The sequence below is a fragment of the Typopeltis vanoorti genome, chromosome 22 (genome assembly GCF_054136105.1).
Source record: "Typopeltis vanoorti isolate ZY-2024b chromosome 22, IOZ_Tvanoo_1.0, whole genome shotgun sequence".
NCBI classification, from domain to species: Eukaryota; Metazoa; Arthropoda; class Arachnida; order Uropygi; family Thelyphonidae; genus Typopeltis; species Typopeltis vanoorti.
Window position 1 is genome coordinate 19,991,030 of NC_143570.1, and position 12,031 is coordinate 20,003,060.

Consider the following 12,031-nt stretch of genomic DNA (forward strand, 5'->3'; position numbering starts at 1 on the left):
AGATTTATGTACCATGATCATTATACCTGCTTTTGCTTTTTCTTCTTTTTTTACCCCACTGTAGATTTGTATATAGTTGTTTGTTTCTTTTGTACCTTTTTGTTTTTTCTTTGTTTCTGTTACTACGAATATATACATGTTAGCTTGGTTTAATTGTTTATCAAGTTCCTCTTCTTTGTATGCGATGCTTCCCACATTCCATGTCGCAATCTTCATTATGTGTTCCTTTTTCCAATTTCGTTTACCTTTTCCTGAATTGTGATCTTTTAATCCGTCCGGCTTTTCTTTGGATGAGACTTGAACGTTCCCAAATCTAATAAAAGCAACTTAGCGTCTGCCCGATGTTTGAGATACTGGTGCCCTCTATGTGATATCTGGTTCCCTAAAATGCAAACAGAATTCAACATGGATCCTTTAAATATTCCGTTACCTAGCGGTTCGTGTAATAATACTGGCGATTCATCAGATTCCCTTTTTCAGAATTTTTATGTGGAGGTAACAAATTTATGTGTATATATAATTAAGCATGTTGCACACACTGAAATTATAAGTAGATCATTTGTTTGTGGACTATTAAAATTTTTTGTCATGTTCTTCCATGGCTTTGTGTCAACATTTTAGAACTGTAAGCTTGGTCAAAAATTGCAAAGTGAATTTCTTGTTATTCGGAAAAATTTTTATATTTTTTTTGTACTACCCAAAGCACATATAAATGCATGTAGTTTGTTACGCCAGCCAATTTTTAATATTCTAATGGATATTAAGACCAAAATTTCTTTATATATGAGATTACATACCTAACCACACAGTCATCATTGTTATATGCAGCGGATATCTATCCAACGGCTAGCTAGCCGTTGGATAGATATCAGAGAGTTGAGTATGGAAAAGTAATGTCAGTGGTCAGGAAAGTTTTCATACAGTTCAGGCTCTCAGGCAAATGTATTCCAGTCTTTCACCACTCAATGCAAAAAATCTTCTTCTCACTCCTTTGCTCACACTCTTTTTATACTGCTTCCAGGGATGATCTCTTGCTTCACCATTCTGTTAAAACCCTCGTCAGTGTTAATCAGATAAGAACTCTGTAAATTGTATCTTCTCAACCTCTCATCATTGCAGAGACCAGAAACTACCTTAGTCAATTGCCCATCCAACACCTCTTCATCCTTTTGAAAAACCAGATGACTAAATCTCTGTACAGTAGTCCATGTGACTTAATCAAGGCCTTGTACAATTTAACCAGTATCTCTTTACTTCTGCAACTCAATGTCTTCTATGTCATTGGCATAATTCATTATACTGTCCTCTAAATTTTAGATCCCCATCCACCATCACCTTCGAATCTCTTATTTCCTCCACCTCCTCCAAAATGTCTCCATCAAGTGTATACTCTACATCCCATCTTTGTTTTCTGACTTTTGAAGTTTTATGGTTTGCAACATTGACTAGCTGCCTCGGTGCTATCTTCAGATCCTCTTGTAAAGCCACATCTGCAGTAGTCTTCATAGTTTTTCCTGACTTTGTATTATCTACAATAAACAGAATATCCCCATTCCAACCTTCCCCAGTATCATTAACATACAGGTTCAACAGAAAAAGCCCTAAAATATATCCCTGTGACACACCATTAGTGGGATATTGTCTCCCCCCCCTCCTTTACCCCCATACACAACTTGCTGATACCTATCAGATAGCCAATTTCTTATCCAGTGGACTAATCTAATATCTAGCCCAATCTATTTCAGTTAACTATCAACTGATCATGTAGCAATCAATCAAAAACTTTTTAAATGTAGGTATACTACTTTTTATCAATCTGCTTTGTCAATTGTACCTGTCACCTTATTGTAATAAATAAGCAGATTTCTAAAACTAGGAAATCTGCCCTGTCCATCAAAGATAATACCATTGTTGTTAACTGAATTGTGGATCCTGGTTCTCATTAACCTCTCCAACACTTGAACCTCAATTCCTGACATACTGATGTTTTCTGTTTGATGTTAATTTTAAATTTTGCTCATGTATCCCAATCCCAGCCAGCACATGTCTGCGTCTTAGCTTCTTTCCACTCCTCTGGAACTTGATCCAATGTAAGATTCATTAAACAGATATGCCAAGGCAAATGTCAGCTCCTTAGCACATGCTTTCAAAACACATGGTGATATATCAAGTCACACAGCCTTATTAACATCGTTTACTCAGTCTTCCCCCATATATCTCTTATTCACTCAGCCAGTCTCTTCTCTTCTTCCATTGCTTGCAAACATCCTCAAGATGAATTTTCACAAGGATGAAATAACTATCAGCTGCTCATGCAGTATCTCAGTCTCTGTTATTCTTCCATAATCATTTATTTATTTATTTATTTTTTAATGCCTACATAAAGAAATTCCTAGGTTTTTTTTTCATCAGCTGACTGCTGTTTATACTGCACTTTTGCTACCCTTATTAAATGAGTCACCATCCTTGCCTCTTTGCACTCCTCATTTAACTGATTATTACCACTCAGCTTATGTTGCCTCTATAATGCTTCTTCCTCTGTATTGCATGGCTTAATCTCTTCATTCTTCCATTTCACACCTACGTTATCTAACTTGGCAAGCCTGGTTGGCCGAATGATTAGTGTGCTCGCTCTCCAACCAATAGGTTACGAGTTCTAATGCTGCCATGGTTATGGATGTTTGTGATTGTTCTGCTAATTGTGACTGTTCTAGATATCATCGTCTTGCTTATCGGAGGCTGGAAGTGGCTCGAAAAAATTCCATTTGGTCTCTAGAACAGGGGTTCTGGATTGTGTAAAAATATATAAAATTTATTTAAAAAAATGACAAAAAATCCTTAGCCCACCTATCGTATTATTATAAACCTATTATAATAGGTTTATAATAATCTTGTGGGTGTGAACCATACTTTAAAAAAAAAAAAAAAAAAAAAAAAAAACTTTTGCAGGGCTGCTGCTGATAGCCCATGTGTTCCTTTTTGTGCTAATTAGAAAAAGGAGCTCCGAGTATGATTTTTAAATATACCACTCATTCCTTAATAATAAGAATTTAACAACCATAAAGTCATTCTGTATATATACAGTATAGTCTATATATTATAAAGTACTTCATTTTTGTTAATAAACAAACACAATCATCGAAAACATGGTTTTATTTTCATCTTCATTTCACCCCCTTCTGGGGGGGGATAGTGGATACGGATCTGAAATTTAGGGGATACATTGCCAAAATTGTGAAGACAACACAAAGGCTTCTAGGAATGATGCAGAGCACACTGACTTATAGAAGTAGGGAAATTCTTATTCCACTGTATAAGGCTTTGATTAGGCCACACATGGACTATTGTACCCAGATTTTTTATACAGAGTCCATTATCTTGGAATTTTTTTTTTTTTTCCCACTTGGTTAGACTATAATAAATAGTTTAATCCTTTATCCAAGTAAGCAAACAAAGTTTGCACCTGAAGTATCTTTGGGACTGAGGCAACTTGTGGTAAATGGACCAAGCTCTCATCACTCCTTGTCTCAGTATCTCCCATAATGCAAAGCAGATCTCCTTGCAGACATGTATAATGCTACGAGTTGCCTCGGTCCTGAAGATACTTCAGGCGCAAACTTTGTTTGCTTACACTTGGATAAAGGATTAAACTAAATTTATTATAGTTCATTATCTCTACTGACCTCTTTGGAGGCACCACAATTCCAGATTTGTTATTCAATGGTTGGATGGATTTGTGATTTGTATAAAGTTAGGAGCCGTTTGGAGTTAAAGTAATGCTTTGATTGAGCAAGAAAACTTAATCTTTTGGAGGCAGAGCAGGCAATATTTGTCATATGCTTGTGCCAAGAGGAATTTGAGGTTAGTGTTATCCCAAGAAGATAAATTGCATCATGCATGAAGATTTGGATTTTGTCAGAAGTAAGGCTAGAAGAGAAGGGCTCTTTTTTCTGTGTGATATAAGACAGGATTGTGTTTTGCTTGCATTGAAATTGACAAAATTATCCAAATCCCACTGGTGAATGTTTTGGAGATCTGTATCTAAAGTGGTAGTGGTTAGGGCTCTAGAGATTGTGGTGATTTGTGCATTTCTGGGTTTGTCAAATAAAAGAAAGGATTCTGGTGTGTTGTCATCAGCAAAACTATGTATTGGATTGGTAGTCTGCTGGAATAGTCATTGATATATAGAAGTAATAGGGTTGGGTGAGAGAACACTCTTTTTAAACTCCTGCATTGGTTGTATACTCAGAAAATAAGTAACCATCCACCATCATCCAAAGTGAACGTCCAGTCAGAAAGCTGGCAGCCCAAGTGCAGAGGTGAGCAGGTAGACCAAATGATGGGAGTTTGCTTAACTCCCATAAATCATTAATGACTTCCAGCTTTTCCTCTAACATAATTACTTTTCTTCTCCTTTTATTACTGCTGCTTTCTTTATCAGTCTTCCTCTTTTCCATATCATGGGTTGAATATAATAAAGCCTTATGGGTATCTAAATTAAAGCAAAAGAACAGAGTTTGCACATGGGATGATAGCTTTGAGTCAAGTGCCGAGTGTCACCAGCCACCGCCTACTCTTGCTGCAGATTGATGACAAAAAATTTTGTGTAATGTAAAATTTTGCATAACAAAAAAAATGCATTAACTGATTAATCACTTGCTTAAAGCAGGAATTAGTATCATTTCACTCAATCACACATATTGAATTTGCATTATGCTAGGTTTTCCTGTATTATTTCCTGTTACTTCATTTTCTGAAAATAGTATTGACTATTTAAGAACTCTATTATAAGCAATATAATAAAGGAGTTTGTGGCATGCAGTACTTGCAGTATGTGTGCGTCTCGAGAATTGGATATCTGACTTGTGAGAGGTGGGGGGGGGTACGTGTGTGCATAAAGTGTAGGCAGTGGGAGGAAATAAATGCAGTAGATATCTCAATAACCGACCTTGTTGCTCCAGGAACGGGAAATGAATACCGGAAGATGAGTAGTGTGATAGGAGAGAATGAAGAAAAAAAAAAAATGAATGAGAAAATAATAGTTGATAGTGTAGAAGGCATGAGTGACTGAAAGTTTAGGAGATGGTTTTGTTTGGGAGAGTGAATTTTGATTAAGAGTGACTGACCTGCACAGGGAGATTGAGGAGATGGAATATCTTGGGAGAAGTATGAAAGATGAGATTAGGAAAATGGAAGGGATAAATGCAAGGCAAATCAGAGTGGGGGTGGGTGGGAGAGAGTTTTGGGAATGAGAGGAGAGAATGGAATTGGATGTGGAAATGGAGAGAATGGTAACAGTAGGAGAGAGAGATGGGAGTGCTAGAAGAGGAGAGAATGGAAACAGTAGGAAAGAGAGAGAGCGGTATGAGAGTGCTAGAAGAGGAGAGAATGGAAACAGTAGAAGAGAGAGGTATGGGAATGCTAGAAGAGGAGAGAATGGAAACAATAGGAGAGATGGAATGAGAGAGGGGTGTGGGAGTGCTAGAAGAGGAAAGAATGGAAACAGTAGGAGAGACGGAATGAGAGGGGGGTGGGTATGGGAGTGCTAGAAGAGGAGAAAATGGAAACGGTAGGAGAGAGGGAATGAGAGAGAGGTCTGGGAATGAAAGAAGAGGAGAAAATGGAAACAATAGGAGAGAGGGAATGGTAAGAGGTATAATGTATGGGGACTCAATGATCCATGGTATTCAAGATAGGATGCGAGGAGTGTTTGCCAGGAGGAATGACAGAAAGTGTGGCTTTGGCAGTTAAGAGAGGTGAAAGGGTGGATGAGATGATTGTGATGGTGGGAACAAATGACTTGAGTGGTGGTGTAAATAGGGCAGCGAGAGATATGAGATTCTTGCTTGAGGTGGTACAAAAGAAGACACAGAGAGGAAAGATGGTATGTGTGTGTTGCCTAGGTATGATAATGACGAGCTGAGCAGAAGAGTGGTAATATTGAATGACATAATAGCTAGAATGTGTGACGAGAGGACTGGAATATGTGGATACTTGGAGTGCGTTTGAGGACAGAGAAGAATTGTATGTGAGAGACTGTTTACATTTGAATGAGGAAGGATGTAGGCATCTGGAGAAATTGCTGTTCTGAAAAAGTCAGTGTGTCCCAGGGAGGATAGTAATAGGGGTGGCCTCTTGTGGGAATGGGTACTTGGGAGAAGGGGAACGACATCAGCTAACACTGAGCCCAGTGGAGTCTTGAGGGGATAATGCTTGGCATAGAAACAACGGCATTTATATGCTTTATACTAATGCCAGGAGTATCCGGAATAAAGGAGAGGAATTGGTGGTGCAGATAGCATCAGCCTGGCCAAAAATTATTGGGATCACTGAGACGTGGTTGACAGAAGAGGATATAATGACAGGAATAGAAGTCGCTGGGTACAGCATTTTTCGGCAGGATAGGAAGGGAAAGCGTGGTGGTGGAGTACTGCGTATGATAAGTGACGACCTATGTCCTCTAAGAGTGGAATGCAGTGGCACTAATTATTTTGAAAGCATATGGTGTGAGGTAGAGGTGGGCAAGACAGGATATGTAGTGGGGTGTTGCTATAGACCCAGGAGCACAGAGGGTGGGGATCAGGAAATGTTTAGACAGTTGAGTTTGGCAAGTGCAAGAAGAATGATTGTTATGGGAGATTTTAACTACAGTAGTATAAACTGGGGAGAGGAAGATGCATGTAGCAATAAGGGAATGGAATTTCTAGAAGTCTTGAGGGACAAATGTCTTAGGCAACATGTAATAGAGGGAATAAGAGTTTTGAATTTGGTTATAGTATCAGAAGAGTTGATAATAACTGATAATAGTTGATAATCTCTCCCACCAGTTGGAGAGAGTGACCATATGGTTTTGACTTGGAAAATGAATATACATGCAGGAGTATCAAAGGGAAGGGAACGTATGTGGAATTATAAGACAGGTGATTATAATAGTCTAAGACGTCAACTTCAGGAAGTTTCATGGAGGGAGGAATTGGAAGGCCTGGATATCATTAGTGCATGGGAAATTATGAAAGAATATTTGTTAGCAGCAATGGTAAGTTGTATACCACGAGTGAAGAAGAGGACACAATTTGGAGTAAAGTGGATGACAAACAATATTAAACAGGAATTGCATGCGAAAAAGAGGCTATGAAAGAGATATAAGGAGACAGGTGATGAGAAGATGCATGAAGAGTATAAGACACAGACCAGAACAATGACTAGTATGGTAAGGAAGACGAAACTGGAATATGAGAGGAGATTGGCCCTAAGATCCAAAGAAAATCCTAGGGAATTTTTTAGATATGTGGCCAGTAGGAGGAGAAATGACTGTGGAAGAATGATATTGTGGGATAAAAATGGGAATAGAGTGACTGATGCAGAGGACATAGTGGAATTGTTCAATGAACACTTTACTGGATTATTTCATCCTTTGACCTGGCTTTTCAATGAAAGTCTGACTACGGGAAAGGTGCCCATGGAATGGAAGGAAGGTAAGATAGTGCCATATGGCGGTAGCAGACTGGAAGTGTCTAATTATAGGCCAGTTTGTGTGTCATCGGTAGTTAGTAAGATCTTGGAGAAAGTAGTGAAGGACCGTATACAGCATTGGGCAGATGAGAGTAATGTTATCTGTTAGAGTCAACATGGATTTGTGAAGGGGCACTCTTGTTTTAGCAGTATGCTAGTCTTTTATAATCAAGTTACAAGAGCATTAGATGAGGGACAGGCATATACTGCCATTTTCTTACACTTAGCGAAGGCATTTGACAGGGTGCCACATGATAAGCTGATATTCGAGTTGCAGAACATGGGTCTGGATGTCAGATTGGTCAACTGGATTCAGGATTGGCTGTCCGATAGGTATCAGAGAGTTGTGTATGGTGGGGCAATTTCAAGGAAGCAGAGGGTTAGAAATGGGGTCCCACAGGGCTCAGTACTGGGATCTATATTGTTTAACCTTTATATCAATGATATTGTCAGTGGATTGCAAAGGGATGTTCAGTTGTTTGCGGATGATGCGAAGCTGGGAAGGATTTTTAGTAATAGTGCAGATGTGATGTGGCAGCCCTGCAAGAGGATTTGAATAAGCTAGATAGATGAGCAAATGAATGGGGGGTGTCGGTTTAATGCAGCAAAATTTAAGGTCTTGAGGTTTGGGAAACATCGATGGAACACTGCATACTTTATGGGAGGAGTTATACTGGAGGAAGTAGGGGAGACAAGAGATCTGGGGTTGATGATTGATAGAAACCTGAAATTTACAGGACATATTGCAAAGGTGGTGAAGGTAACACAGAGGATTGCTGCAATAATGAGAAGGATGCTGACCTGCAGAGAGACCACATTTAGAAGACTATTGTTCTCAGATTTGGTCCCCAGGATTTGAAGGGGATAAATTAACTGTGGAAAGGGTACAAAGGCAAATAACAAAGATGGTTTCAGGACTGTACAATGATAGTTATGAGGATCAGCTGAGGGAATGTGGACTGCAGAGTTTGGCGGATAGGAGGAGGAGAGGTGATATGATTGAGACTTTTAAACTGTTGAGAGGTGGTTACAGGGTTGATACTGGGGAGTTCTTTTGCTTGGTTGAACAGCAGGAAGGAGTGATGACAAGAGGCCATCCCTGGAAGTTACAAAAAGAATCTGTGAGCAAGAGGGTGAGGAGTAGTTTCTTTGCATGGAGGGTGGTTGAACCATGGAATGCATTGCTGATGGAGTGGTGAGAGAGAGAGAACGGTCAATGAGTTTAAGGAGTGGTATGATAGACTTTGTGTTTCTTAGGGGGAACTTCCCCTCGATGAGTCTTTTGACTCCATGGCATTTGCTTTTGTCAATCTTTGCATTATATCCCTGTCAGTTAACATCTACATTTGCTCCCAAGTATTTAAAATTCTTAATTTCTTCTACTCCATGTTGATTGGATTTTAATTTTAGTTACTATTTTAAGACCAACCATTTTAGCTGTTTCATAGAAATCTTCTGATTTTACTTGTATATAATTGATATCAAGGCTATGTCATTTGCATAGGTTAAATATAAAGGAAGTAAAATTTTTACATTACATATTACATCAGCCATATACCAGTCCTTATCTTAAACCATTCAGATGTTTGCTGCAAAATAACTTTACTTCCTTTATACATTTCTTTGATAATTCTCACATATTTGTCAGGAATCCCATAGCTTCTAATAATTAACCATAATTTTTCTCTATCAATACTGTCAGAATGTTCTGGCAAAATCTATAAAATTGAGGTATAATGAGCTTTTAAGTTCTATGCTTTATTCAATGATCTTCCTTTAGGTAAAAATGTGATACACTATACTCCCACCTCTTCTAAAACCAACTTGTTAATGCCTTAATATTTTTATTTCACTTTTAATCCCATTTATCAAATGTGGAGTAAAGTGACCATGAAATGTATAAGGAAATTAGCAAGCAAATTAGAAACAGACGATTTTAATTATGGAAATATAGATTGAGATTTCTAGATAACAACTGGAAGTAAAGAAAATTAATTTCTCTAGATTTTGAAGGACAACTACCTTAGTTAAATGATAACATATGAAAGGATCAAGTGTGTTGGATTTGATCATCTCAGAGGATGTTATTATAAATGAGGAATCAAACTCTTCTCCAGCTAGTGAGAGTGATTACCTGGGTTGTTGCCAGCTATGTGATGACTTCTGTGAGCAGTGCTGTGCCGTGGGTAGGAGGCACCCTTGTGCAAAGCTTTTTTCAGCATCTCCATAAAATAAGTTTACATGAAAAATTTTTGCGAAAAATTTTACTTTGTTAAAAGTAAAAAAACAGTTTATATGCATACATAAAAATAAATTTTATTTAACAATAGTAGAACATTGTAATCAATGTTCCCTCTAAGCTGTGTGATGTGTGCGCACACATTTTACAACTAGCGCACAAAGCAAAAAATACGCGAGCACTAGATTTTCAAGATGAAATTAAAATTGATTAATTAAAGAAGTTCCACCTAAACATTAACCTATAAAATCAGATCAATATTAAAAATACATATAAAATATTTATGTTAGCTCTGTGATTGATGTCACACAACTTACTTGGTGATGGTAATAATACACACACTTAGAATCCTATCTAGTATAGTCGGTGTCGTGTTGGCCTCGTATGCACAAAGTCCCTGGATCGAGTCCTGCCCAAGGTTTGTGAATCATGATTTCCGAGTGTTTACTGGGGAGGCTACTGCCGTGTGTGGGAACATGGTGGGGAGTTGGGGTGACCTGGCTGACGTCCCATTAACACCAGAAGGTAAAGAGTGAACTAAAATCTTTTAACGTTTTTGCTTAAATGATCAGTATGGTGACTCGTATGGGTGCGCACACACTTTTCAAAAGAATGCAAATTTTGCACACGCAGATTTCTGCACACACTCACAGCAAAAAAATTAGTGGGAACATCGATTGTAATCACTGAAATTCATTAATAAGGAATTTTTAATAATAAAAATTTTCAAAAATGTTTATTCGTTAATATATAAATACAACAGAATATATATATAAACAAAAATTACTTTTATTTTAATATAAAAAGAAATATTACATAAAGATAATTTAAAGATATGCTTTTAACTATATAACAATTAGGATAAATGTAGATTTATTTTACACATTTATCCGTCTTGTTTTAGTCACCACAAAATTTTTAATAATATCTTTAATGTCTAATGAATCCATAATATTATTTTCAGTTGATATAATTGATAAATCTATTAGACGCTCTCCAGACATTGTTGACCGCATATGATTTTTTTATTAGTTTCAGTTTTGAAAAACTTCTTTCCCCTGATGCTACGGATATTGGTAATGTTAAATAAATACGCCTTACAATCGCAGTACAGTGGAACCTCGGATGTCGAACATAATTTGTTCTTAAAGGCTGTTCGGAAACCGATTTGTTTGAAAACTGAAATAATTTTTCCATAAGAATTAATGTAAAATGGAATAATCTGTTCCCGAACCTAAGATGATTGTTTATTTAAACCTTTACAACAGTACTTCATGCATAAAATCGTATACAAAAATAATGAAAATGCATAAAATCTTACAGAAAAAGAATAAACACAATAAATTGATAAAATATAGATGAAAAAGGGTGATCTCTTTCCACAAAACTTTGCACCTCACCCCATTTCACACACATTTCTTTGATGTGTGTGAAATGGGGTGAGGTGCAAACACTAGGAATCCTACCTTCCTTCCTCTGAATCAGAAAACATTTCTTCAACCACCATCTCTTGCTGCTCCTTCTGAAGGTGTTCCAGATCTTCCATGGTGAGCTCATTCCTGTGGTCCTGCACATCAGCATTGCCAACTTCCAAGCCCATGCTTTTGCCCAGAGACAGCATCATCGACAACAGCAACATACCCAGCCTCAAAGCCCTCAATGTCTATGTGTGTGCTACACAGTCTGGCCACAATTTCCTCCAGGCCAAGTTTATGGTCCTGTAAGTCACTTGCACCCAGGTTTCTCGTTTATCCAAATCAGCAACAATTTTTTCACTTCTTCAATCGTCTGAGATCTTTGTTTAGTAAGACCTTTCACTCCTTTTACAACATCAGCTCCCTTGATCGTCTCTTTATTTTTGAGTATTGTACAGATCATTGATATCGCCGTACCGACTGCATAGCAAGAACCGAGACATGAACGTCATTTTCATGTTTGGATGAGATTTCTTTTTTCATCCCTAGCGTGGTTCTAACAACATTTCTTTTTGCTTTGCTGCTATCACTATCCTTCTTTGGTCCCATGGTGACTTATTTAATAATAATTTATAAAAAAAAAAAAAAAAAAACGGCAAAACACAAAGAAAATCAAGAAAAGACACTGCAAATTTGAGCAGGTGTCTGGATTGGGAGGTGGCTCTGGCATAAGTGACGCTCTCCCGCTGTGCATCTCAGCCCGAGGAGCACGTAGTTGCCGGTTTGCCTGATCGGGAACCGAGATTCTGTTTGGAAACTGATACGTTTTTGGTTCAGAAAATATGTTCGGGAACCGATTTGTTCA

The 12,031-nt window shown here is 37.8% G+C and overlaps 1 protein-coding gene across 2 annotated transcripts in view; it reads left to right on the plus strand.

The window, feature by feature from the left end:
• The first annotated feature begins 401 nt into the window (after positions 1 to 401).
• The window catches only part of LOC150094195 (dnaJ homolog subfamily C member 8), a 215,275-nt gene continuing 203,645 nt past the window's right edge, over positions 402 to 12,031 (plus strand). For both annotated transcript variants that reach the window (XM_090412443.1, XM_090412442.1), the window contains exon 1: positions 402 to 495. In XM_090412443.1, coding sequence (XP_090268569.1) covers positions 406 to 495 — 90 coding nt within the window. In that variant the 5' untranslated portion in view covers positions 402 to 405. The remainder of the gene's footprint in view (positions 496 to 12,031) is intronic.